The sequence below is a fragment of the Meriones unguiculatus genome, chromosome 19 (assembly GCF_030254825.1).
Source record: "Meriones unguiculatus strain TT.TT164.6M chromosome 19, Bangor_MerUng_6.1, whole genome shotgun sequence".
NCBI classification, from domain to species: domain Eukaryota; kingdom Metazoa; phylum Chordata; class Mammalia; order Rodentia; family Muridae; genus Meriones; species Meriones unguiculatus.
In genome coordinates this window covers 10,912,695-10,940,501 of record NC_083366.1, presented here as the reverse complement: position 1 = coordinate 10,940,501, position 27,807 = coordinate 10,912,695, and the positions used below count along the sequence as shown (strand labels likewise).

The 27,807-nt window shown below is 39.2% G+C and overlaps 2 protein-coding genes across 6 annotated transcripts in view; one reads left to right on the top strand and one right to left on the bottom strand.

Moving 5' to 3' along the window:
* The window catches only part of Nsun6 (NOP2/Sun RNA methyltransferase 6), a 45,019-nt gene extending 24,751 nt beyond the window's left edge, over positions 1–20,268 (bottom strand). Inside the window, exons 1-7 of one of the 3 annotated variants that reach the window (XM_060372297.1) lie at positions 19,823–20,268; positions 15,695–16,563; positions 14,123–14,278; positions 11,835–11,911; positions 5,061–5,170; positions 3,446–3,599; positions 1,656–1,737 (exon numbers count right to left, since the gene is read on the bottom strand). In XM_060372297.1, the coding sequence (XP_060228280.1) occupies positions 1,656–1,737; positions 3,446–3,599; positions 5,061–5,170; positions 11,835–11,911; positions 14,123–14,278; positions 15,695–15,769 (654 nt within the window). In that variant the 5' untranslated portion in view covers positions 15,770–16,563; positions 19,823–20,268. Of the gene's footprint in view, positions 1–1,655; positions 1,738–3,445; positions 3,600–5,060; positions 5,171–11,834; positions 11,915–14,122; positions 14,279–15,694; positions 16,564–19,822 lie in introns of all 3 variants that reach the window. The other 2 variants (XM_060372295.1, XM_060372296.1) reach the window with 2 other exon arrangements.
* Positions 20,269–20,506: 238 nt separating this feature from the next.
* Positions 20,507–27,807, top strand: part of Arl5b (ADP ribosylation factor like GTPase 5B) — a 76,379-nt gene continuing 69,078 nt past the window's right edge. For all 3 annotated transcript variants that reach the window (XR_009587716.1, XM_060372752.1, XM_021657515.2), the window contains exon 1: positions 20,507–20,801. Coding sequence is in view for 2 of the 3 variants with exons in the window: in XM_060372752.1 (XP_060228735.1) it covers positions 20,753–20,801 (49 nt within the window). In the remaining variant the exon portion in view is untranslated. The remainder of the gene's footprint in view (positions 20,802–27,807) is intronic.

The window sequence follows — 27,807 nt, the reverse complement described above, 5'->3', positions numbered from 1 at the left end:
CCTTCTAGTCAGATCTGCCTTCTCCACCATGCTCAGCAAAGCAGTGGTAACACTTTGGTATTGCCATAGGTTTTGGAACACCCAAGTTTCCACTGCCACCAGTGATCTCATTCTAAAAGAGCTAAACTGTAACACTGCCTGAAAATTTCTTTCCACACTCCAGCCTATCACATAGGCTTCGACCTAAAGCACTCTAGCCGTATCCTGGGAGACCTGGAACCTTGTTCCTGGTCTGGAAGCCTGAGCTTCCAGTATGGCATTTGGCCCCAGCAGAATCCTGCAGTCCCTGTGCCATACCCAGCAGCAGCAGCAAACAGAGAATGACCACCCAGGCTCCTACCAGATGAAGAACAAAAATTAAGGAGACAATATACCAGAAGGTATATAATATTAGATATTACAATTCTAAACATTTATGTACCATACACAATGGCACCTAAGTTCATAAAGGAAACCATATGACAGTTAAAATCACCATGGGTCCTAACACTTTACACCATCCTCGAGGTGTGGTTAAGTAATAGCAAACACAAATTACTTTTGATCTGTTCTGTTCAGAAATAATTTCCAGATTTGTAAAGTATCTTTTAATACTGGGAAGAGAAGAAAGCACATAGCTCCTGAATGTGGGTTTAACATCAGATGCTGTTAATTTTTTGGAAAGACCCTGCTATTTGAGGTTGCTGTTCCAGTCTGGATGGCTATTCTGAGATTGCTTTAGGTATAAGACTCCCTCTCCCCAGCGGCCCTCCTACTCTCTGCCTGACTTCAGTTGAAGAGTATCTTTAGGCATAGATGCCCTTAAGCACGTTTGATATATGACCTGTGACACAGCTCCCCGCTGGCTCTCCCCAACCTGTGCCTATAGGATACTTAGGTACAGTGTTGTCTTACATATAACAGGAACAGACGGTTTAATGCAAATCAAGCACCCTGGAAGTAACCAGTTCTCACCAATTGTGTTAGCCCCCACCCACTCTCCAAGGGGTATATAGCCTTTGTTCTCCCAAATTAAAATTGAACTATCCCCCTGAGGGGGTTCCCCAAAGTCATTTCCTCCATGCTGAAGGCCTTCTGAATCCTGCTTCTCACCTTCTGTTCCTCCAGCCTTTGTGGCCAACAGTCCCCCAGGGAGGAGGAGAACCATACCAATTATTAGCAGTATTAACTTGACCAAGAACCCCCAACAGATCTATTCTTCAATTTTTCCATTTCATACACTAATAATAGCACTAAAATAAACTGATGTCCATAAATGTACTTAAGAAGCTAGAAAAGGAAAAACAGCTCATTATATCACAGCACTTAATTACCACCTGACAAAAAAACCTGCTGGCAGCAACCCATCTGAAACCTACTGAATATTACTCTTACTAGAACCTTTAGCTGTACTTCAGAATGTGCATTACTTACGATTAACATTCTGAGATGAAAAGCAATAATTGTATCACATTGTTAAATCACCTTTGGACAAGGAGGACAGATAAGTGTGTTAAAATAAATACAGGAAAAGAAAACAAGAGCAGTCATAAGACTTTCTTGGTATTTAACAATGGTAAATCAGACTATGAAGAGACCACAAGAATATTAATAAAAGTGAAAAGTAAATTCTAATTTCATCTGAATGCTTCCATGGCACTTGGTATTTTTCTTACCTGTAAAAATAAGTAACTGGGTAGAACATTGTCAAATGACGGGCTGAGGTAGATGGGTTCTGTCATTCTTATGCCTATACCTCTAAAGAAAAAAAAATTAAACATTAGTTTATATAAATTATATAGTATATATTTCTAGGAACACCCAAATGACACATCAAACATACATTGGTCAGCATTTTTAAGACTTCTCTTATTTAACAACAAATTAGAATAGTCCTGTGGACTGTTTTGAATTTTATTGGAGAAGCTAATCCAAATAAAGTTACATAACTAATCAGTAAGTGCAGTTTCTCTAGAGAGCTCAATAAATTAAAAGGCAAAGAACACCTAATTCTTCTTACTTTTTTCTAATCTGGTAACACAGACATGTTGTGCATGACTGAATTTATAAGGCACTCTGTTAGATGCTTAAGTGAAAACCAGGGAAAACACGTAGACTCGTGCTAATGCGAAACACTGACAAAGGCAGGACCCTGCTCACTCTAAACTTTCTATAGAACAGCTGCCCAGGACACCCATATACCCAGTACTGACACTGTCCCCAAATGACCTGTTCTACTTTTGTCCTATTTTACCACTGGCAGTGGAGCTGCTGGGAGCAGGAAAGGCTGGGACACAGGACTGCGTCATGTACAGTGATTCATAAAGACAAACTCTGCATCTAAGAGGCGTGCTCCATCTCACTAGCACCCACAGAGAAAGCCGGTAGGCTTTTTAAAGAATGGCTACCTTTTACTCCCACCAGAAAAGCAAACATGGTTCAGCAGTCACCAGAAACATGGCATCAAATGAGAATAAAGAGCACACCATTAATAAACAACAAAAGTGGGCAATCTAAGTTATCAACTTCTTACTATAGATACAGAGAGACAACTTATCAACAAAACATTCTAAGACAAATAAAATCAGGTTCTAACCATTGAAAAGCTTTTCTTTCTTAGACCCTGAGAGCCTAACAATTTTGTTTTGTTTTGTTTTACAGGAATTGACTTCCTTCACATAGGAAAACTGCTCCAATGTGACAAATTGCAGAAATGAGGACTCTGGTTCCATTCGAAATGGCTCAATTCACAGTGTGAATTGTGTGTCCGCTGCCAATGTTAGAGTAATGGCACTCTACAGCACTCGTAAGACAAGCTGAAGAAACCAGGCTAAACGGGCCCTTGTTTGTTCATGGCTTCAATCTACTTAGCACTAGCAACATCCAAATATGATATATAAGTAGTTATATATCAGTGCGGCTTGAGCAAATTAAAACATTTAGTTTTGACCATAAATATCCATATGCATGCTGCAAAACAGGTCTAATTTACCTTTGTTAAAAATATATTTTTATATTTGACTTAAATGAAAATTAAACTTTTCTTTGATTAAATGAGAATGTTGAAAAGATGTCATCTACTTCTCTATTAAGATAAGTATTGGTTTTCAAAGTGTACACAGAATCTAAAAGCACAAGTAACATTCTTAAGCAGTCACAGTATGATCTATCACTCCCCTGCTTCATTTTGTTTTGCATTATTGAAGACTGAACTTAGGGCCTCTTGGGCAGGTTAGCAATACATTCTACCACTGAGCTTCTTCCACATTCTACTGCTGTATTTTATTCTATTTACCCTTTTTAACCAAAAAAAAAAAAGCTCTTTCCAAAAATCATGGATATATGGGCTCATTTTTTTTCCAGTCAAATTTATATAGTGTAACAAAATATGACTTTTCACTGTTTTAAGCTTTCTGAACCACAAGAAGAAAGCTATACCCCCCTCCTCCAGAGTTCAGTGACATACTTCAGATCAGGTAACCCATTGAAGATATCTTTGCGGCTTAGTTCAGAAATTCCGTTTCCAAGAAATACTTTAGTTCCATCAAATTCTTTGGCTCCTTTTTTACATTTCCCTTTAATATCAGAATACACGGAAATAATATCTCCAGCTTTCATAACTAGAGAAAGAAGAAAGTCAGACTGTTAACCTATGCTTTGGCAGACTAGTGAAAATCCTTCAAGCTAAAATGGTTATATAGAGAGACATCAGTTTTGGACAACACACAATCCAAACTCGCTCATTGTCTCAGCAAAATCCTCAATAGCAACTCACCTCTTAGCTTTTAAATATTCCTAACATCTAACTGGAGAAGTTTTTTTTTTAAAAAAAAAACACAGAAATGATACTCAAAACATCCTCTCTAAATCCTCAACTAAACAGGAGACACCATATATACAACTTAGGTCCCCCAAATCTAATGCTAAGTAAAAACTGTTATATAAATCTTAGTATCATGACTCAATGCTGACCATTTTAAGTTGCCTACAAATGGATTCAACAAAAATGCACACTAAAAAAGAAACCAGGGCCATGCTAGGCCAGCAAGCAATCATTATCCAGATCATCCTATACAGAATGAGCATATCTGTAATGGATCCAAAGCAGTGCTTCCTGATTCAAGGGCTGTAAGGGTCCACGGAAGCAGCTAAGCACACACAATTCAGCATCACCACAGTGTACCCATAAAGAATGCCAAGTTTATCTCACTGACTTGGAGTCTGGATGTCATCCTCACAAACGTCCTGAGAAAAGGCAGAGGTTTTAAGGCAGGGAAGTCAGGAGTACAAAATGGAACCTCACTATCTTTTGTAAAAACAAAATAAAAAACCAAATGTGTCTGTATGCACAGGCACTTCCATGCTTGTGCCGTGTGTTATGAGGCCAGAGCTACAGGCAGTTGTGAGCAAGCTGACATGGTGTAAAGGGAACTCTGGTCCTCTACAAGAGCAGAAAGTGCTCTTAACCACTGAACATTCTGTCTCCTTCACTAGCATTTTACACTGTATTTCTGTTCCCTAAAGAAATATCATCTGAGTTCTTATGTGCAAAAGCCAAACAGTGATAGAAGGTTTCGTGTGTAACCCTAATGATATTAAGTTCTGCTTCCTACTGCTATGACAGAAGCACCATAAGAAGAAAGACTCAATTTGGCTCATGGTTCCAAGTTACAGAAATCAAGGCAGCAAAAACTTGAAGCTGCTAGTCATATAGCATTCAGTCAAGAGCAGAAAGCAATTAATAAATGCACACATCAGTGCTAAGCTCGCTTTCTCCATCCATAGACAATCCAGGATCCCATTTCCTAAAGAATGCTGCCAATACCAGGCAGGCATTCCCACCCCAACTAACACTATCATGACAGTCTACCGCAGATATGCCCACAAGCATGGGATCTAGACAATCCCCATGACTCCTTCCCATGTGACTCTACATTGTGTCAAGCAGTTAAAGCTAACTCATTTTTATAAAAGAAAACCCTCCATGGAAGAACGTCAGGAAATACCTAACAAAGGTGGATTTAATGTATGTAAATTTCCAACTCTTGCTCATGAATGTTGGGCCTACACCTTACACCTACATTTTGAAGCAGCCATGATCCCTGGAACATAGACATGGGCCCCTCTAAGCACCGCACTGCCACACTGTGCTCCAACGACTACTTCACACTGTCGTTTCTCTATGTTCTCCCTGCAAACGTTAAAAGAAAAAATTAAAAACATATCCTTCTAGTGCCATAGGCTCTCTACATGTTCATTACAGATAGTAATGGACACATAGGATCAATACACACAGTATAAACATATGAAACTTTAAAAGAATAAATTATTTAAAAAGACTTCATAAACATAGCTTGTTAAGTCTGGATTTTCTGGAGTAAATCACAAAGAAAAAGTTGAAAAAGAAAGATACATACAAAGTAGCAGTTTAAAAAGAAAGGAAGGAAAGGAAGAAGAATAGGCACTTGGAAAAAGAAAGAAAAAATGTGCAGGAAAAATGGTTCAGCAGGTAAAGGCACAGCTGAGGTCCTGAATTCAATTTCCTGGATCCATGTGGTAGGAGACATGTGATTTGTGCAAGCTGTGTACACACACACACACACACACACACACACACACACACACACAGAGCGAGAGAGAGAGAGCGAGAGCGAGAGAGAGAGAGAGGAGAAAATAAAAAAAACTGAAGAAGTGTGCCCTCTGGTGGAAGGAAAGAGCATGGCATGAGAAGCTGGGTGGACATTTAATAAACAGTACAGCTCTCCTAACAAGTAACAGCGTTAGGGTTAACAGATTGAGCTGCTTCAAAACCTAAAGCGTGAAAAGACAAAAGGAATGAAAATACTTGTAATGTGCTACATTGTTGAATATTTTAAGGTAAACAGAAGCTAAACCATCTTCCCTCCGTTTGCTGCCCCACCTTACGCTCTCCAGTTTCTCACATGCACATTGCACTTTTATCACAGTACTAAAATCCTGGCATCATCCCTAAGGAGAAGAGTCAATTTGGCTCACAGGAAAATTCTTCAGAGACCAGAAAGGTCCTAACCTGACCAACCCTCAACAACAGTTCTTACCACTGAATTTCTAATGAGCTCTGGTTGGTAATATTTCCACACTCACTGTGCAGTGAACTCAATGTTTTGCATCTTTCCCTCAAGCTATCTGGTGACCAAATCTCACAACACTTGTCAACTTCTATTGTCCTGGTCCCATGCATCTACACTGCTCACCTTCTACCTACTTCTTAAAGATGCTCATTCCTCCACCTTCAAGACATGCCACCATGTATTACTCACCTGACATACTAACCACTGGCAATTTTAACCCATACTTAGTCCCAGTGCTATGAGACTTGGTGACCTAGAAAATCAGGAAGGTAACTTGGACCTAGTAAAAAGAGCAGCCTCAATAGCATAATGAAATCCATCACCACAAACCAAAGAAACAACAAAATATCCTTAGCGTATCTTTCAAGATTCAGAATTGATATTTCTGGTTACATAGCTATAACTATACATAGATGAACCACAGTTGCTCCAAACTCAATAAACCCCAAGCAATATTTATCGACTACATATGCCTTAAAGTCTTGATATAATAGCAGGTCTTTTCATGATCAGTCTTGAATGATATACCTAGATAATCAAAGTAGAAGGCTCAGAGGTACCATCTACAAGTGTCTCTGTAAGTTCACGTGTAACACACTGAAATTTCAGTATAACAGTATTGCAGTATAGGATCTCTGCCTTCATGAATAGATGGCTCATGCTCCTATCTCCATCACGTGACACTATGGCAAGAAAGCCAGGGCACCTTGGTCTTAGAATTGCCAGCCTCTGTGTGACCTGATCTCAAGAGTTTTCTACTGCAGCAATAACACATACTACAACACTGAGCAATCTGAACTCCCCTGCAAGCTGAGAGTCCTGCTGTGTCTATCCAATAGGTCTCCCGAGCCTATACTCACCACTCAATTTCCCAACTTCTGCCTTTGCTTGCTATTCTCTACAGCATTAGATGGGTAGTGGTTTCATTCTCAAGTGTCTAGATAAACAGTTTTGGAAGGCTTTCAGATTTAGGTTGTTTTTATTTTTTGTTTGTTTGTTTTTGGTTTTCACTTAGGGCTTCAGGCTTGTAGGCCCTAAAGTTATCTGTTACCAATTGTGGAAAACTCCTAGTCCTCACATTTCCTCACTACTGTCTTTGGCCAATTATTTCGATTTTCATATTATGGAACCTAGGCTGCCTTTTCTTTCTGTTCTCAATTTGCATTCATATTTCTAAGTTCTCAGTCATTGCTGCATCACAGGTGACTTCCTCAGTCATCTAACTCAGTAAGTTTAAAGACGTGGTTTAAATTTAACTTATGAAACAAGTGCTTAATTTTAATGACTCTTAATTTCTGTATCAACTTGTATTTCCTCTTAGGTCTTTTATGCATTATCATTTTAAGAAAGTCATTATGTGTTTACCAGATAGCTCTAATTTGTTAAAGTTTAGGGGAATTCCCCTGACATTTACTGGACACTGTTTTCTCATGGTGGGTTGATTTCCAATACAGTGTGAAGTGATGAGAAAGTGTGTGACATGGATTCAAAGCATGCAAGGACAGAACAGTTGGGCTTGATTTCTACCAAGCCTCTTAAGAACTGACTTTAAATCAATGTTTATACTGACAACAATAACTGGAAGATGTGTAACCGTTCTGCATTCTTAGAAGGCTTTCCCCTCAAATCTGGATCTTACAAGAGACCCTCTTTTTAATTACTACCTCAGGCTGACTGCTGGATAGCCTGCATTGCAGCATTAGCCCATTGCTAAAGCCAAGGCCCTACATATGGAAAACCAGCCAACAGCTTCCTTTTCCCAAAGTCCAACTCCCCAATATTAGCTCAATCTTCTAGCTGTTCCTGTTTCTTACTACCTTCATTGCTTTCACTCAGAGATTTCTTTGGTGTTGCATTTTATAGTACACTTTACTCTCTCTACCTAACATTCCCACGAGTATACAAATGATTTCAGGTTATCAACTTTACTATACAGTTGGAACTGAATGATTGTAGTAATTTCTTAACTGGACTACATCTTTGCAATTCATCTTCTTGTGATGTTAGTATAATGTTCTTTTGGAATGTATATACTTTACCCTTGTTCATTCAAATGCTGATTTCTCTCCCCCACTCTCTGGTTTCAATCCGGACATTACATTGTGATATTTATTCTAAGCATCAGCTGTCTCAACTTTGTGTAAACATGCCAAAATAAAGCAACTAGCCACAATGATGAGCAAGGGAAAGGAAGCAGGAAGAGACGGAGGAGCCAGAGGACAGGAAGGTGGGAAGCAGAGGAGGGGAGAACGGGGATGAGAGCTGGGAGAACAGAGGCAAGAGGGAGATCTTGAAACTACGTGGAGAGATGGACTGGACCTAATATATCACTAAAAGCAAGTATAATGTGGGAAATCTAAATGTTAGGAAACTATGAGGGTTAGGAGGTCTAGGCTGGAATAGGCTGGAATTGCTCAGCATTGTGTTCTAGGTTAATTAAATAAATCCCAGTCTCTGTGTGGTGATTTGGGTATACAGCTGGTTTAGGATTAACAGCAGCTTTACCAGAAGACATATCAATAGTAAATATTAATCGTCACATACAATATTGTGAAAAAGATTTATTGCAATTTTCATTATAACTTGAAATGCAACAAATGCCAAATATATGTATATAAATATATTTATGATACACTTCATAAACACCTGTAGCATGAGAATCAGTGTGATAAATATTCCCATTTATTTTTAAATGCTTATAGTACATCCACTATATTTCAGGATGCACTGAGTAACAACTTCTACTAGTGTTATGTTTCTAACCTCAACTCTAACCACTGCCCTCATTCCAAGTTTCTGGCTGCTATAATCTTAGTACAAACAAAAGAATCCTGTGTATATCATAACCTGATTCTCTCAACTTCTTTGCTTTCACCTGCCCTTCAGAAAACCAACTGAGTGGCTAAATGTGATCACTTTCACCAAATATGTCCATGCCTTTGCATGCCTGCTTTTACTCTCTCCCAATCTAGTACACCCTTGTCCTCCCTATCTCATCTATCAGCCTAATTACTAAGCATCTTTAAGTAACTGAATTTTTTTTTTTACCAATTCCCATGATTTCAGACTTTCCTATTCTATCTCTAATGGCACGTTTCTTATACTTCTATATGGCAATCCTAACAGTCTAACTTGCCCTAAGGCTACCAGGCATGAGTTGGAACAATTTATATGCCATCTTTGTAACACCTATATGTCCTACAACAGGACAAATTCAGAAAATCTTGTGAAATGAGATCCTTCTAGAGTGTTAACATGAGAGTTAAGGAGACAGAGCAGCAAGACGGCTCAGTGGATAAAAGTGCTTGTTTCCCAGAACCCACAGGTAGAAGGACAGAACCCACTCCTGCTAGCTATCCTGTGACTTCCACACTCAAGGCCCCCAACATACACACATGAAAATAAATAAATAAGTAAATAAATAAATAAATAAATAAATAAGCAAGCAGACAAAAGGATAGATAGAGACAGGACAGACAGACATCATAGAACCTGTGCCTACATGGTACCTCAAGAGTAATTTTAATAAGCAAAAGGCACATTAAAAAGGGACACAAAGGGAAAAATAGCTCAAATGGTTATCTTCAAATACACTTAAAAAAAAAACTCAAAAAGAGAGAAAGTACAATGAAATACAAAATAATTGAACAAACTTTTTTAGTTTAGGAGGCAAATAGTAGAAAACTTTCTGAAATAAAATGTAGTTAGAAACAGGTAGGAGCTGCTAACCCTTAATGAATACACACAACACGCCATGCACTGCTCTAACCAGTTACTGAAGCCTCACCATAGTCCCACAGCTAGCAAAGGCTTTTAGTTCCCACTTGAGAAAGGAGGAAAATGAAGCAGGAAGACAGACGACTTACAATATACTGTGGCAAAGGGCCACTTTTAAAACAGAGTTCATGTACAAGGCAAGCAGAAACCTCTGAACAGCAGGTGGCATCAAGAGAGTTAACTCTGCAGACCCATTTACACAATTCTCAGTCACTGCATCACTTTTGACAATTTTAAAACTCTTATTTTTCATAAAGAAAAAAAAATCTTCTTGAATTGTACTCAACAACTAAACGAATAATTTTAGCAACAAACTAAAATTGAATGTGCCGAGGCATGCCTCGTATCCCAGCATAGAGAGGCTGAGGCAGGGAACTGAGAGATGGAAGCCAGGTTGGGCCCGTGCAGCCTACCTATCTGCACACCTGTCATACCGTATGTGAGGAGAGAAAAGGAAACAACACAGAGGATTAAATGAAAGTAAGGTTATTATTACAGAACGAGATGGACAAAAGCTGAACCTAATCAACTTCAAACTATAAACCAAATGAACTGTGATCATCACCTACTATAGTCACTGATTCACAGGTAAGCAAAATCAACACAGCTTGTTTGGCAGAGAAGAACACAAGAAAGTTTTCCAAGATGACTGAAATGCTATATACTGTGGTAGACTGGGTCTCTGGCTGTGCAGCCGGATATATCTATCAATATTTAGCAAACTATACATAAACATGCCTCCACCTTGAGTATATAAACTGCACCTCTGTTCAATTGTGCAGCCTGCAAACTCAAATTTTAATTGCTGAACTAATACCTGCTCATAGTAAAAAAAAAATTATATACATATAAATCTCCCTTAACTTACCCCCTTTCTCTGTATCCAACCCGTTAGCATGAACCACTGTTCACAGGTAGATATGGTATAGCTTCTAGACATTTTTCTATATATAAATACACAAAATGTAGCTTTATGTTTAATTGCAAAATACAGCAATTATCCTGAGTGTGGCCCTTTTTCTTTCTAATAATTAACAGATCATAAAATCTTATATTGCTTAATAAAACTTTGCCATCTTAATGGCTCCATATTTCATAGCATGGATCAAGCATAATTTATAAAATCACTGTTTTGTTACTATCAAACTATTTCAAAGTTTTAGCAGCATGAACATTTTTCTCTTTACCATAACTCAAGTTTAAACACTTTATAGCATAATTAGGGATTTTAATAAGCTATTTGGGAAAAGCATCCTCATTATAATAATAATAATAATAATAAAATGAAGCCTCTTTTTCAATTTTCTAAAATATATTGTCTAAATACATAATTGAGAGGCACACCTGGTAACCAGTAAGTTGACCTATTGTTAAGTATAAAATTTTGCAAACCCAATTATGAAATACAATAGTTTTATTTATCAGAAAAGCTCTTAATGCTGGAATCTCATTTTTAAAAATATCAGTAAACAGGCGCTGAGAAGATGGCTCAGCGCTTAGGAGCACTTGCTTCTCTTCTAGAGGATCCTGGTTCAGTTCCCAGCATCTACATGGCAGCTCACAGCTGTCTGTAATTCTAGCTCCAGTGGCTCTGATGCTCTCTTCTGGACTTTTCAGGCATTAGGCATGTACATGGTGTACATAAACACAAGCAGACAAATACTTGTACACACAAAAATAAAATCTTTAAAAAAAAATAAATATAAGTAAACAAAAAGAAACATAAAAAATGAGAATAACGTCTGCTCTTGCACTAACCAGATGTAAGATGCACCATTTTCAAGATCCTCAGGCCCAGTCTCAGTCCTCCACTACAGTACATGACAGAGCATGAAGAATGTAGTTACAAATCTGTGACTGCCAATTTCTAGAGCATTTCAAATAATGCAGACAATACTGTCAACAAGCAAACATCTTGGGACAAATTTTAGTTTAGAAGAATACAGAGAAAATAAAAAACCCACAAACCTCGGTCCAGTCACAGGAATGAGTAAGACATCTGGGAGTGCTGGATGCTGAAGAACAGGAATGCTGAATCCACTGAACTGCTGTTAATAAGAAATATACACAGTTATGAAGCAGCGGTGTACATGGTAAATCTCTCAGGCTTCTCCATGGCACCAGGCACACAGTGAAAGAACACCCAGGACAACTGGTAAATATCACAGGTTTCACTGTGTCTTCACCTCCCACAGCAGGAAGGTCAGCTTAGGCCTATTTCACCCTACTTCAGGGAATAATGTTAGAGTAAACACACCTTTAAATATTTTCTGATTCAATGTTATCCTGACTCGAGCAGGAGAGAGTGCTGGGGGTCAAACATACTAGGCAAGTGCCAAACCACTGAGCTTGTTTCTTAATTTTTAATTTTGAGTTAGAATTTCCCTATATTGCCCACACTTGCCTCAAGCTTTTTCAATCCTGTCTCGGATTCTGAAGGAGCCGAAGTTACATGCACAGGCCACTACACCCAGTCTGACTTCTTTACAGCATTCGATTCTGCTTACTGTTCAATTTCAGAAACATAAGCCATGTTCAGTTTAAGTGACTGACTCTGAAACATATATTCTATTCACAATTACGTGCAGGCACAATTTTCTAAGCTGAGTACAATGGTGTGTATCTATAATGCTAGCACTTGGGAGGACGAGAAAAGAGGAGTCCAAGGGAAACCTGAACTACCCAATAAGTGACAGGTGAGCCCTGGCTACATAATCAAATCCTAATTCATATACACATAGACAGTCATTTTAAACATGTCAGAATAGGACATAAGAACTGAAATTACTAAATATGACACACACCACCAACGGTAGAGACCATGTCAATTTTGCTGATATCACAAAGTACTTTTATTAGAAGTTTGGGGTTTTCAAAATCTATTATACTTAGCTGGTCAGACTGGAAATACATGCACGTCTGGACAGCTACTGGCACAGCTCTCACAGACTCCCTGTGGGCAGCTCTTTCCAGTTCTACAGACACACTAGTACAAGAATGAGATCAACGTTGGTGCCAGGAATTATACCGTGTAAAACTATCAAACAACCTAAGTCAGAGTTATTTTTCTTTGAAAATGTGTTAGATGGAACCAGATCTCCTTACACCCACCAGTTATTTATCATCAAATATTTTAAAACTACAACATGCAATTTATGAATAAATCCCTCCAGTATCAATATCCCTCCAATCTTATGTTTCTTTGAGACAAATTTCAGATTATGAAGTTTCTGAAAACAAACAGGTAACAATATAAACAATATGATTCCAATAAAAACAATATAACCAGATACTACTTTTCCGTGTACAAATCATAAAAAGCCACTTTACAATACTGTTTTCACTTAGAACATGAGCAATACTACATAATGGTTAAAAATCTTAAAACCATATTCCTCATATTGTCTTAATCTTGAGGTTTTTATGACATGTATGTTTAATTCAATTAAGCACAATTCAAAGTAAAATCCTCATGTGGTGATTGACAGTATGACTGCACGATGCAGCTTCCATGAGGTCATCACCCACAATAGGGTGGGACTTTGCAGATGCAGCTCTTCAGGGTCAGCCACCTTCCGATAAGGACTTACATGCTCTGTAAGTGTTCCCAATAAACTCACTGGTTCACCCCCCCCAAAAAAAAAATGACTTTAAAAATATATGTAATTCTACAGTTACTCAGCAGGTATCCTCATCTCTCTGAACTCATTTTAAATGCACCATCAAGCCTCCTAATCATTATATGCTGCTCATTATGCAATTAGGTTTAAGATTCAGTAAAAGCCTCTGCATATATTTTAATGATGAAGCCCAGAGGGCTTGGAAACTTCATGTGAATACTAATAGTCTAATAAATTTAGAATCAGGAGTTTTGGGCTCAATCCAACCTTAAAATAGCTTAGCAATCCTGATTTCTTTCTTTATCCACAAATGTTTAAATCTCTTTATTCAACAGGGTCCAATAACTGAATAACTCCAATAACTGAAGTATAGTTATGTCATATATTTAACTGACAAGTACCACTGAAATGCTGTCAACATATAGACATATTGTGATTTAACTGAATACTAATGGCAAGCAAAAGGTAATATTTGTATTTCTAAAATATACTCCTCATTCCATTAACTCTCACTATGTGTGTTTAAAAATTATACGAGAACAATGAACTCTGAATATTCAGAAGTTTGATTTTGATGGAGCACAGTGTGGCAGAGTACAGAAGCATAATTGCACAGGATATCACATGCACACAAACCTTCTGGAGTTCTTCAAGCAGCAGACCTCTGACATACTGAACCGAGGCTAAATGTGTGTTCACCCTGACAGTTGTGAATGACGGAGGGTGTGACAGGTGAATCAGCAGAGCTTCAAACTTCCTTTCTGCTGCTTCTTTGCTTGAAGCAGACACGACCTGAAATGAAAAGAACCTCGATCTCAATTTCAACGTGTGTGATTTCTTTCCTTTCCTTGGTTTAAAATGGGATGGCCTTTCTGTTTTCTTAAACTCGTATACCTAGTGGGTTTGAAAAATGGATGACCATAAAGAGTTCATCAGTCTAAACCTGTTGGAAGACTGCTGAACATGCCCCCCTCACTTAATATATACTTCATAAGGCCCCTAGAGATAAACATAAAATATTTCTTCTTTCCATATAGTTTATCCTCTTAACATGATTTCGAAATAAGTTGTAGAAATTGGTTTTGAAATCCCAGTTCCAAGCTGGGTGTGGTAGTGCACACCTGTAATCCCAGCACTCGCTCGGGGAGGCAGAGGCAGACAGATCTCTGTGAGTTTGATGTCAGCCTGGTCTACAAAGCCAGTCCAGGACAGCCAAGGCTACACAGAGAAACCGTCTCAAAAACAAAGAAACAACCCAGCTCTAATAACACTCAAAAATAAAAGCATTTAAGTGGATTTGACTGCCTAGGGGTGGCAGGGGAAGGTGCACAGAGCATGCAGGAATTCTTCATTAGAAGGCAATCAACACTACATCTGTGCTAGTGTGGCCATTAACAAGTAATTAACACTCTGGAGCCCCAAGACAATCTTCAAAGCACTTTTAACCCATTCTGTTTTCAGAGAATCAATCAGCTTTATCAGCGAAATTAATTCAAGATAACTCATATCAAAATGCTTTCCAGCAAGGTACAGTGGGGCACGCCTGTACTCCCAGCACTCAGGAGGCAGAGGCAGGTGGATCACAGTGAGGTCAAGGCCAACCTAATCTACCATGTTCCAGGACAGCCAGAACTATGTGGGGAAACCTTACCTTAATAAATAATAGATTGATAGATAGATAGGTAGACAGACAATGCTTTCAAGAATCTAAAACTGACTTTTTCTTTCGTTACATCTGAGCTCTAGTTGTTTGACAGTTACATCAGTTTTGATGACTAACAAGACTCTTTGGACTTAAGAATGGAACCAAATCACTCTACCAAGATTTATCAGATTACAATGTAACGCTTTACAATCGAACAACTCACGGCATTTAAAGAGGCTTGCATAGTGTTCTGTTTTCACCGGAGTATAAGAGCATGCACTTTAACAGAACAGGTGCATCTACTATGTGGCCAGGGAACTTATCCTGATTTTGCTACCCCTTCAGTACTTACTGACAGGCACATAACACCTTTTTTTTGGCACCTAAATGCGCTCACACATTCATTTCATCTCAGTAAGCATCGATGCCTACAAAACGATTGTTTTTAAACATAGCAAAAGACTAGTGGCAAAAACCACGGCTGTAAAGAGTGTCCTTTAGACTCCTTTCTGCTTCTCCAGAAGTTGCACCCAATTTGTGGCAAATGTCCATATGTGACCTACCTCCTTGTTCACAAAGCTCTCCCTGAGATAGTTTTCAACCTCAGGTCTCAAAGATATCTTAGGAAATATATGCATCTCTCTCTTTCTCTCTCTCTTTTTTTCTTGTTTTAAGTTGTCCAAGAAAGTATTGGGAAGCAGTTTTTCTTTCCGAATTACAGCGTTGTCAGCCAACGGCCGGGCACAAGAGTGCCTTTCGGGGCTGAGTTAAGGAGTGACCAGCGTCCGGGGTTTGTCGTTCTCTGGGATGCTGAGAAAGCTCCGAACTCCGAGGCTGCGCCAAATCGGTTTAGTGACCACCAAGCGTGCCGAGACGCAAACAGGAAAAGGCTAGCGTCTAGCGCCACTCTGACGAGCTATTTTCCAAAACCGCGCCCCAAACCTCAGGGCAGAACGTCGCTTCCTGATTTCGTCACTTCCGGAACCTGCTGCCCTCCTTTCTGTACATGCCCAATCTGCAATTGCCAATCACCTCCAGTCTTGACGCTGGGGGTGATTTTTGTGGGGGTTATTTTTTTGTTTTGTTTTGTTTTGTTTTGTTTTGTTTTTCTTTCCCTGGGAAGAACGACGTAAACCTGGTGTACCCGAGGCCCCGGGCTTCGGAAACGCAGAGTTGAGCTGGATACCTCACTAACTTGAGTCAGGTTTCCAGTTGGTGTCCCCAGTGCAAGTAGTGGTGGAGGACTGGGTTTCATGAAATTATCTCCCTCCTTCGGACACATGAATCTGACATCAGCTGTGTATCAGCACCACTCTCTCTCTTTGAAAACGTGCACACTTAGGTCGGTATATGAATGTTTTGCCTGTTGGATACCCTGGAACTGAAGTTACAGTTGGGAGCCATCATGGGTGCTGGCAGTGCAACCTGGGCCCTGTGCAAGAAAAAGAGCTCGTAACTTTTGAGGCCCTCTCCAGCCCTAATACCCAGTTGTTGTTTTTTTAAAATGTACTAATAGCCATGAGTATTCAGGTAAAACTTAAAATCCCCTAATAGAATTACAACTAATCATGAAGTTAATTGCTAATACTTATGTACTTATGAGCACAAGAAAGCCTTGATGTGACTTTTCTGGTGGTAATGAGGTGAAAGGGATTTAAATATAACTAACCAAAGTCCCGCAGATGCTGTGCACTTGAACACGAACAGTTCTGTCTCTATAGCTAGTGCGGTGGAGTTTTTTGTTTTGTGCTTTTTGTTGTTAGGGGCGATATCTCATGGGTAACTGTAGAAAACGTTATTGTTTTTGTTTTTCTTAAAGATTTCAAGTTTTCACATTGGCTTTAAAAATATATATGTAACTTTCTTTCTGTGGCACCACCAACTCTTTAAGGTGAAAATACTATGACAATGGCACTCTGCCATAGTTCAGCAAACTGGTTGTAAACAGTTTCCAATGAGTAAACCAAGACACAAAGTTGAAATAACTTTCCATGACCTCAAAAATAACAAAAACAAAAACAGACTAAGGACCAATAAGTTGGTTTCTAAAACAGGTACCCAGTCATTCCACAGTATCATGTATCTTCAGTAGATGCACGGGGTTCTTTTTTTACCTAATCACCTGAAATCAATAAAGAAAATGTCTCAGACACGGATTTTGAAAGTGTTACATGACTTTGCTGAGGAGACATAAACATCTATTCACCCCAATTAAGAAAAGTAACCAAAGAAAAATATTAATAGATTCGTTTGCTAGGCTTACTTGCAACAGTATGGGCACTTCATGGGCAGCTGTTCCACCCAAAAGTCCCCATCACTCTTCCACTACACTAATATAGCTATAGTATGGTTTATAACAGAGTTTGCATGAAACTAGTTTCAGAGAGCTACCAAGTAGAAAAGCAGTAGAAGTGACCCAGGCTCAGACAACACAAATGAATCAAACTCTGGGAAGGCTTACATGTTCATGTGTACCCTGTTCTTGCTGGAAAAGCTTACATGTTTATGTGTACCCTGTCCTTGCTGTCACCAGGCATTCTGTTTGTCTCAGCACACACTGGCCTGAGAAGAAATCTTGAACTTGAATATGAAGGAGATATTTCATTTCCACATAGTGTACTCACTGCTTCATATATAAAGAACCCTTCTTTACTAATTAAATACACTTTTGTAAAATAGAAAAGGAAATTGCTGTCAAATATATATTTGATCTAAAGTAGTTAACTATTTCAGAACACTTGAATAGTGACCAGACATTTATATTATCAGGTTACTTGTTAATTTTACTACTAATCTAGATTGCTATGGTTCATATACCTGTTCTTGCAACACTGGGCAAATTATTAAAGTTCTTACACCTCATTTTTCTCCTCTATTAAATGGGGATACTTATCATGCTTTACAGTGTAGTAACACTATAAAGACTAAACACATTAGGTAAACTGCTTTAACAACTGTTTGAAAAGGCTAACCTTCACTAAGTGTTAGATGAAGACTATCCACTATTACTCAGCAGGGAAGAACTAAGTGACCCAGATTTTAACAGATCAGAAGTTAACCAGTCTATGTTAGCCAGAACTGCAGACTTCACGTTTTCAATGAGACGTCATATAACTGTTTGTCATAGCTCCCGCCCTATGGCACAGGACTGTAACAAAGGGCTGGAAACACTTGTTTCTAGAGAGGACCTAGAGCATTTCACAAAACTATTCGACTTCAAAATCCTCCTACCAATGGTATTACAAACCACTCCTTCATTAAGGCAGGAGAGTAAACATTCCCAAACGCTAACACTGCACAAGATGGCAGTTTCCAAGCGCCTGTTGGAAGAAACATTCAAGAAAAATTTGGGGAGGCTGACTACGGTGAGGTACAGAGGACAGATATCAAGTCCACTAACTTATGAGCAGACTCACAGACTTAAAGACACTTTGACCCAGTAAATATTCTGAAACTTGAGGTATTATGTAACTTCTTTGGGAATTAAAAAAAACAAAACAAAACAAACAAAAAAACAGCTTCATCAGAAATTTATCAATATGTTCTTTCCTACTTTCAGGCATGATATATTAAATTGTTTGCATCAATCAATCACTCACAGCATCTAAAAGTGTCTAATGAATATTTACTGAATGAAATTATATTGATTTCTTTGACTGTAAGGAAGAAAAGAACTTCCTTATGGGCAAATCAGTCAATCTCAACTCATCTGGAAACTGACCAACTGGACTAAATTGCGATTGACATGAGAAAGGCTAAGGAGTTTTGAAGAGTGGCTTTCCTCCTTATCTGGCAGAACACACAGTTCTTTGAACTCTCTATTTCAAGCTCTGAACAAACTGATCTAACTTAGCTGATTAATAAGTTAAACTCAATGCCAAAAACATCAAGTTTTTCCAAGTATCATCTGGTCAGTTTCTATTGGTTCCTCCTAAGAAATCTACATAATTTTCCTTTTTTATGCTGAGTTAACATTTTACTTCTTCGAAATTTCAGTTCATGTTTTGCTAATTTAGCACTTATACCTGTTAAATATTTTGTTGGAGTTTTTACTAGGATTCTGTTTTAATGAAAGTTATCATTATTCTTATTTCATGAATTCAAACTATATTCATTTTCAAGTGGTGCCATTCTATAGAACAATGTTACCTCTTCTATACCAAAGGCAACACTGAAATTGATGTAAACAAAATCTTAAAGGGATATTTAAAGAAAAAGTATTTATTTTGTATGAGCTATAGTTAAGTATATTCCCAGAATTTTCTGTCATCAAATTCTTGACAAGAATTCCTACAACTCGACATATATAATTAATACACGTGCACAGCATACACTTAAGTGCAATTTTTTCTCACATTAGTATATACATCAGCATTTTATTCGTTTAGAAAATATTCTACTATATTTGTCAGCATCTATCAGTTTTAGCAAGAGCAGGTTTCCTTCCCTTCCGGTTAGCAGAAATCTCAAATTTCTAAATTCTCCCCTGAAAAGGGCGTTAGAGAGGAAGGCAGGAGTGGAAATGACCCTTTAAACCTGCTTTCGCAACCACAAACTCATTTATATTTATAGTCCAACGGATGGTCATTAAAGCTAAGTCTGAATGGGATCAGTACATCTTTTCCTCCGTAGGGGAGGCTGAGGTTTACTATCATAAAGCTGGCAGTTATGATCCAGGACCTAATTCTTACTGGTCTTGACTAGCAGGGCATCCTAGGCCACACTCGTCTTCTTTGGAACAGGCAATAGAGGAGTGTACCGCGTTGAAAGGTGGGGCTGTCAGCCTTAACATTCTTCTCTGGATCTGTGGGGGCCGCCCGATGGCCTCAAGGACATTCCGGCGTCGGAAACGTCCATTTTCAACTGGAAAGGATTTTGAGGTCAAGGACCGAGCCTAACGCTTGGCCGAACTGGTGGCAATGTGTATTTAGAAACAACTGAACCCTGGCTACAGGCATTCCAGCGCGCGTGTCCCCACCAATTCTCTTCAGAATTAAGAATCACGCTAGAACCCCAAGACTGCCAGCCTCAGGGAGGAGCGGAATGAAAAACCACTCCTCCCGGGGCAGCCGGAGGAGCGCACAGGCTGAGGAACTGCAGGCGTTCAGCAGAGAAGGTCGCGGCGGCGAGGCGGCCGGAGCCCGCCCCGCCAGTCCGCGCGCTTCCACGCGGTGCCGGGCGAGGGAGCGCGCGCCGAGGACATCCCCGCCCCGGCCCGCCGACGCCCTCCCGCCCGCGGCCCGCACTCCGGAAGTGCTCGGGGAGGGTCCGCCACGTCCCAGGCGCCGCTGACGTCAGCGCGCCGCCGTCACGTGCCGCTCTTCCGGCGATGGGCGGTCCCGGGCTGAGGCGGGGAGGCGGGGCGGGGGCGGGGGCGGGGCTCGCGGCCGGCCGAGGCTGTGCAGGGTAGGTGGGCGCAGAAGGAGCGACTACGGGTCGGGGCTGGGCTCAGCGCGCTGCGAACAAAGGAGTCTGCGGCGGTTCCCGGCTGCGCAGAGCACCGGAGCTTCGCGGGACTCCGAGGCTCTGCGGCCGCTGGTCGCCTTCCCCTCCGCTCCAACGCGGGCGCCGCGGCACTTGCCGCCGAGTGCTGCCCGGGGATCCTGTCCCGCCCGGGGCTCATGATGGGGCTGATCTTCGCTAAACTGTGGAGCCTTTTCTGTAATCAAGGTGAGGCCGGCGGGTTGGTGGACGCGGCGCCGCGAACTCCAGACTGAGGTCTGGACCGGGCTCGGGATAGCACTCGGTTCTGGAGCCGAGAGCCCGGGAGCCGGGCAGGGGAGGCACCTGATGGCCGGGCATCCCACGCGTGTGCAGATTTTAACCCAGCAAGGTGGAAACAGATTCCTGCATTCTGTTTGCGGGCCTTTTCTGTCCCTGTGAACCATCCTTAGGTCTGATTGGCCCTAGGAAAGTGTCTTCCCCGAGAACCCAAAACTTTCCTTTTCCGTAACACGAAACAGGAGTTTTGCACTCAGAACTAAGCCAGTGCACCTTCACGGTGTCTGACGTGTAACGACATTACTGTGGTTAGGACTCAGGAGTGAGTATTCAGGTGCACAAGGTTTCTGAAAATTTCACACACACACAGAGCTTCCCTTCCCTCCCCCGTAGGCGTGGAAAAAAAAACATGAATGCTTTCGGTTATGTGTAAGGTGTTACGTGGCCGTAATTATTCTAGAACAGGTCAGGAAACACCCAGAAGTTGTAAAACCTGTTCGGAGTCAGAATGAGCTGTGTGATGTCTTCAAGAGTCGGTACCAGACAGAAAGGGAACCGATGATAAAGTCTTGGGTTTTCTTGTAACAAAATGGTTTCCGAGAATTGAGACCAGATTTTCTTTTCCATTTGTTTCACTTTGTAGGACATGATTTATAAACTGCTTTTGTTTGTATGATGGTACCAATTCTATGCCATTAAGGTCCTTATCTGTTTTGTAAATTTGAACTGTGAAATGAATATAAATGGCTTTAATTCACTTGTTCTGTAGGTTGATTTAAAAAAGACTTTTTCAAGCTTATGATTATAAATATATGCAAGCACACTGACATGTATGTGTGCTTTTGTATGTAATTGACACAGAAAAATACTTCTTTTTAAGTGGCTTTGAAGTGTCCAAACTTCAGCTACCTGTGATGTTACTCATAAATCTAATACATTATTTTTCAGCAACTTAACATTTTCTAATGCTTGTAAATGTACTATGCAAAGGAATATTTCAATATATAATTAAATACATATTGATTGCATAATTAAATTTGTGTAAATGCAAATAAAGTATGCAGTGATAGCACCTGTTTATCAGCCCGCCAACCGAAGCAATAAAAATGATCAGTATTGGTTTTCCCTTTAAAGTTTGATTATTGCTGTTATCTCTGTTCATTAGAGGATTCCACATTCAGACTAGAAAGGGGGGGAGGTGAAAAGAGCAATCATTGAAGATGATGAAAGCCTTCGTGTGGCCCATATCCATCTTTACCTAATTGAGCTTTCAGATCCCTCTTTGTGTGTAGAATATCTTTATCTTTCCTGCTGAAATTTAGGGACAAGAGGCTGTGTCGCTTTATTCTCATTCACGATTAATGCCAGTAAACCAGCCTTCCAAATTAGACACAGTAGCTACAGAGATTAAGAATACTCAAGATTCAGTGTAGGACGTTGTTTACCAATACTTGCACATATTTTAAGTGTGGAATGATGGTGCCAGGGAAGCAGTTGATCACTCTGAGGTGGTTTCTGGAAGCCTTTCAGGGTGAAGTCTACCTGGACTGAGTGATGAGTGGGACTTTGGGATCAATGGGAGACAGACTGGGCAGAATCTGGTATATTGATGTAGGCATACTAATATGTGAAAAGAGAGGAATAACTTGGATACACTACGGAAACTGAGCATGGTTTTATTAGTCTTAGTCTGCTTGAAAAAATTGGAGAGGTAACCAGGATCGTTAAGGAAGGGCCTTAATGGATCAAGACAGTAAATACTGAACACGACTAGCAGTAGGAATCAATGAAGAGTTTAGTCATTAGGTCTCTACCTGGTGTGGAATAAGGGGATTGGAGTCATATATTAGTCTGGAATTTTTGATTTCTGTATCAACAAAATTAGCTACCAGTGTTGGCATTTTCCTTTTTTTTTTTTTTTTTTGACATTGTACATTTCAGTTATTCAGTGGTGCCCCGTTAGAGTTGAGTATTGGAATTCTATGTCCAGGTTTTCGCTCTGCCAGCTAAGTTAGAGTTGGGAGGGGTGCACACCAAAGGCAAGATAGTGCAGTCAGTATGAGAGAACTGACAGCAACCTGCAGATTTCTTTCCCTAATCTTTCAGTCTGTATGTGCTCAATCTTATCTCACTTTTGTGCTTTCTTAAAGAGCTCCTTGCATCCTTTTATGTGAGATGTCTTCCTGGGGATTTGTTTACTAAGTCACCTTTGTCTAAAGGAAAGTTGTATTGTTTCATTTTGTAACAGAAGGCTGATAAATTATCATCGGAGAAGATAACATGTGGGTGTCCTTGTGTTCTTATAAAATGCGTGCTTGGGTATGTTGGGGTGGCATGTTTAAGTTCTCTTAAAGTTTTGAAGGTGTTTTTTGTTGTTTTTTTGTTTTGTTTTGTTTTTTTTTTTTAAGTTGTAAAAGTTCTCTAACTTCTGTAGGCCTGGTCTTTTTCTCTCTGTGTTGTGACTGTACACAATTATCAGCTTTTCTGTTAGGTAGAAAGACAAATGAAATAAGGCTTCAATTGTAATTAAATTTCATAATAAAACAAAAGCATCAACTCTGTCATCAGCTCATTTTCACCAACAAATCTTATGCTATCTACCGGGCACTATCAGCTGTTGTTTAACTATTACTTTTCCTTCTGGCCTTTGTCTTAACCTTTTCCTTTGGGCTAATTCTGCTCTTAATTCTAGACTTATGCTGGTTTCCTACACATCCAACAAAATCTGTTCCCTTTCTTCTAGGGTATATTTGTATCCTGCTTTTAAAAAGTCCAGTCCTTGATTTTGTTCAGATTTCTGATCAAGACTCATTAGTTAGAGAAGCATTCAATCCTCAATGGATTTACCAGAGTGGCCCACTTGTGTTCTAGCATTAACTGTCTGCATAATTACTGCTTTCTGGGTAATGTTTATCACTGTTTGTAATTGTATTATAAATTTCTTTGTTGTTTTGTTCACTTAGTAGATAATCTCCTTGAGGCATGAACTTTTTTCCCCTGTTTTGTTTGTTTTTGTTGTTGTTTTTCTCTTTTTCATAGTACCTGGCAAAATATATTTATTTTGGATGTTTTGACCATCTTTTGGTTTTATTTTATTCAACATAAAATTTTGTGTCATAGTAACATATGCATGGTATTTTAAAATGAAATAATGCTAATGTCTTGATGCATGAATTAATCTTTCACCTCTCAACATTTTATCTACTGCTGTGTTCATTTGAAATAGAATGTCTAGTTGGGAATTTGAGCCATGATCATTTATTGTCTTCTGCTAGAGAAATCACTTTTATGCCTGTTTCTCTTTCACCATCCCAGTGTTACAGACCTTTGGTTTGTTCTACGCTGAGTTTTCGTTATGATGATGATGATAAAATTTGGTTTTCCTCAGCCAGTACTGTTTTTCCTTCATTTTGTTAGTAGAGTAAAAATTACATCATCTTAGTTTTCTTTGTGCATTGGCTGAGAGATTTTGCAGTGCCAAAGCTCGGCTCTAACCTAGCAGATGCTGCGTCTTTCCTTTGGCATTTTTAGTATGTAGCTGTCTGGGCTTGTCTTTGCTATCATTTTAGGAATTTTCTGTTCTTATACTAGGTCTTCCTATAAAAATATACAAATTCAGCTAAGCATAGTGTGTACACCGTTAATCCCAGCATTTGGGAGGCAGAGTCAGCCAGATGTGTGTGCATTTCAAAGCCAACCTGTCTACACTGTGTATTCCTGGACAGCCAAGGCTATGTCTTTCACAAACAAAACAAGCAACAACAAAACTCTACAAAGTATTTTGAAGATGCCACATGAATATCCATAGAGCTGGGCAGAGTGTTACACACCTTTAAAATTCCAGCGTTTGGGAGGCAGAGACAGGCAGATCTGTTTGAGTTCAAGTTCAAGGCAAACCTGATCTACATACTGAGTTCAGGGACAGCCAGGGCTATAAAGAGAGAGTCTTTACCCCAACTCCTAAATCGGCATCTGTAAATTTTAATTTTTCAATTTCAAATTCCTGGAAATGTATCACTTATCTTCAGTTCTGACGTTTAACTGGCTTAGCTATGAATTTCTTTTAGAATTTTGAAGACATTGCCTTGATCTCCACTATTTCTTAATAAAACTATAGCATCTTGATTTTTTTTCTGTATCTTCTCAGTTTTGTTTGTTTATTTTAGAACCTTCTCTTCTTTTTTAGATTATTTATTTATTATGTATACAATGTCCTGTCTGCATGTACATCTGCATGCCAGAAGACGGCATCAGATCTCATACATAGTTGTGAGCCACCATGTGGTTGCTGGGAATTGAATTCAGGACCTCTGGAAGAGCAGCCAGTGCTCTTAACCTCTGAGCCATCTCTCCAGCTATTTCTGCTAATTTTAAGTTTCAAAAGTATGTAATTCTTTGTAGGTCTGTTTTTCATTCATTTCTGTGGGTTCTGAGGAAATTTCACTTTGAAGATAGAACTTTTTTGCACTAGGAAATTTATTTATAGTTAGGGTTTAGTCCTCTTTTTTTCTGGACATTTTATTGCCAATGTATGCTAAGGTGACTGCCAGAGATGCATATAAACATGTTCATATCGGGGTGGGGTTCTAGTCTTAGCTTTTTTTCTTTTGTCTTCCACTCCTCCTGTTGAATATTTGTGCTCAGCAAATATTTTCTTACTGTTCTGGTGGCATATTTTTGTGAAGGTTGTCGCCGGTCTTTTCTTTGACTCCTTTATTTCTGTTTTTCTCTTTTAATGTAGTTTTGAACAGCTTTTTACATTGGACGTATTCTCCATAACTCTCTTGTAAGTGACTCTTCCCATATATTCTGATGGATTGTTCAAGGACAATCAACCCTATGGTCCAGGGCATAGAAATCAAGGTCTGCAGAGGGCTAAGTAATGCTGAGGCACTCCTCTACCCCCATAAGAACTTTCATAGACACTTTCATTTCTCTTACAGTTAGTATTGGAAGAGCAGTTTCTAAGTCAGACAACTCATAAACTGTTAGTTTTAAAAGTTGTTACACTCCCTTCGTATTTTTGGCAGCAGTGTGCTACAGTCCTGACCAGCAATTGATGGTGTCAGCCTTTCATTTTAGTCATTCTGGAGAGTGTTGGCTGGGCCACTTTTCATGTCCTTACTTGTTATTTGTAGACAGTTTAGAACCTTTACCCATTTAAAAAACTTTTAAGCTTTTTGCCATCAAACCAGTTCCCTCAAAGTATTTGTAATAGCTTTTTGGTTTTGACAATTTCAAGATGTTTGTTGAAACTTCCTAAGAAAAGACCGATGACAGCCTTCAAAAAATATGCCACCAGAGCAGTAAGAAAATATTTGTGGAGCCAAAATATTCAGCAGGAAGAGTGGAAGACAAAGGAAATAACCTTTCCTCCAGAAATGTTAGCTGTTCTGCTAATGTCTGTAATAGTCTTCAATTTATTTTCTGAAGACATTTTCCCCCAAGTGGGTTCCTTTGGAGCCCTTGTAGAAAGTCAGATTGTCATTAAAAAAAAAAAAAAAAAAAAAAGCAAGCCTTATTTCTATGTGTTTTATTCTCTTGCATTTCCATATCTCAGTTATAACCTTATAGCCTTATATGGTTTTACAACCATGAATTTTGAAGTTCAGTAGAGTCCTTTAACTTTGTGTAATCTTTTAATCAGACAAACAAGAGGGAAAAAAGTTTTCTAACTTAAACTACTGCTATTTATTTCCTTCTTTCTACCTACTTTGGGTTTGCTTTTTTCTTTTCTTACTAAATACTTAAGGATATGTCCAATATAAGCATTTCAGAGTTGAAAATGTCCCCTTTGTTATTGATTAACTACTCGCTTGCATGTGTTGTATTTCATTTATTCAATTTGAAGTGTTATTACATTTTTGTGATTTCTCTTTTGACTGGATTACTGATGTTTGTTGCCTAGTTTGCAAATCATTTTCGTTTTGATTTTTTGGGTTTGCTTGTTTTTGTTTGTTCTTGATAGCTTAAAAGTGGTTCCTATGTGGTCATGGTTCCTAATGTGGTGAAAACCGCAAAATTTCTGTTTTGTTTCACATTAATTGAAACTTCTAATGATGCTCTGTAATCTCTTTGGTTCCATGTACTATTTACCTTTGGAGAGGAACCGTGTATTGCACTCTTGTATACTGCTGTGTGTGTGTTCCTGACGTTAAGGTTGCCTCAGTCTTGTTCAGACCTTTCATGTTTTCATATGTATCTCTTACACAAGAGCACATGGCTGTGTCTTTTGAGCCCGTTGTGCAGCTTGTCTTAAATGGACCGGAATGCCTGGTGGACCTGATGTGGCAGCATTTGTGTGTGTGCCACTAGCTGTTGGCTGTGTTCCCTTTGCTTGGTTTCTAGTATTGCACTGTTCTTTTTCCAAGTGGCTTTTAAAAGTTTCTTTCTTTATTGACTTTTAGCCTTTTGCAGCATTTTTATGACCCGCTCTTAGTGGGTAGCTAACACATGGGTTAGATCCGTGACTTTGAACATCAGCCTTTCAGAATAGAGCCTTCTAGTGGACAGTTTGTAAATTTCCAAGGTAACCATACTGGATTAGGTCTGAAGTCTCACTATTACTTGTTTTCGGTGAGTTGAAGAATCTCCGCTAACTCTACAGACACATCATTCGTAAGCTGTTTGTTACTGTGGAGGATGCTTTGCCTTTATTTAGTTCTTTGGTTTACCAGAAGCTTGTTTTCTTCCACCTGTTTTTCCACTACTATTTTCTACACTTCATAAAGTTTGCTTGAGACTCACATTTTGGCTGACGTGGGGAAGCATCATGCTCAGACTTGTAGTTTATTAATAAAGGATGTTTTTACACTACTTAGTTAAGGAGAAGTTTAAGATATAAAGCATGTTTACCTTTTTTCTTAGATAACTACCTTCTTGATGACAAACTGTGTTTTTAATATCCATCGATTCTATAGCATTTAATATATAAAGGACTTTTAACAAATGTCCT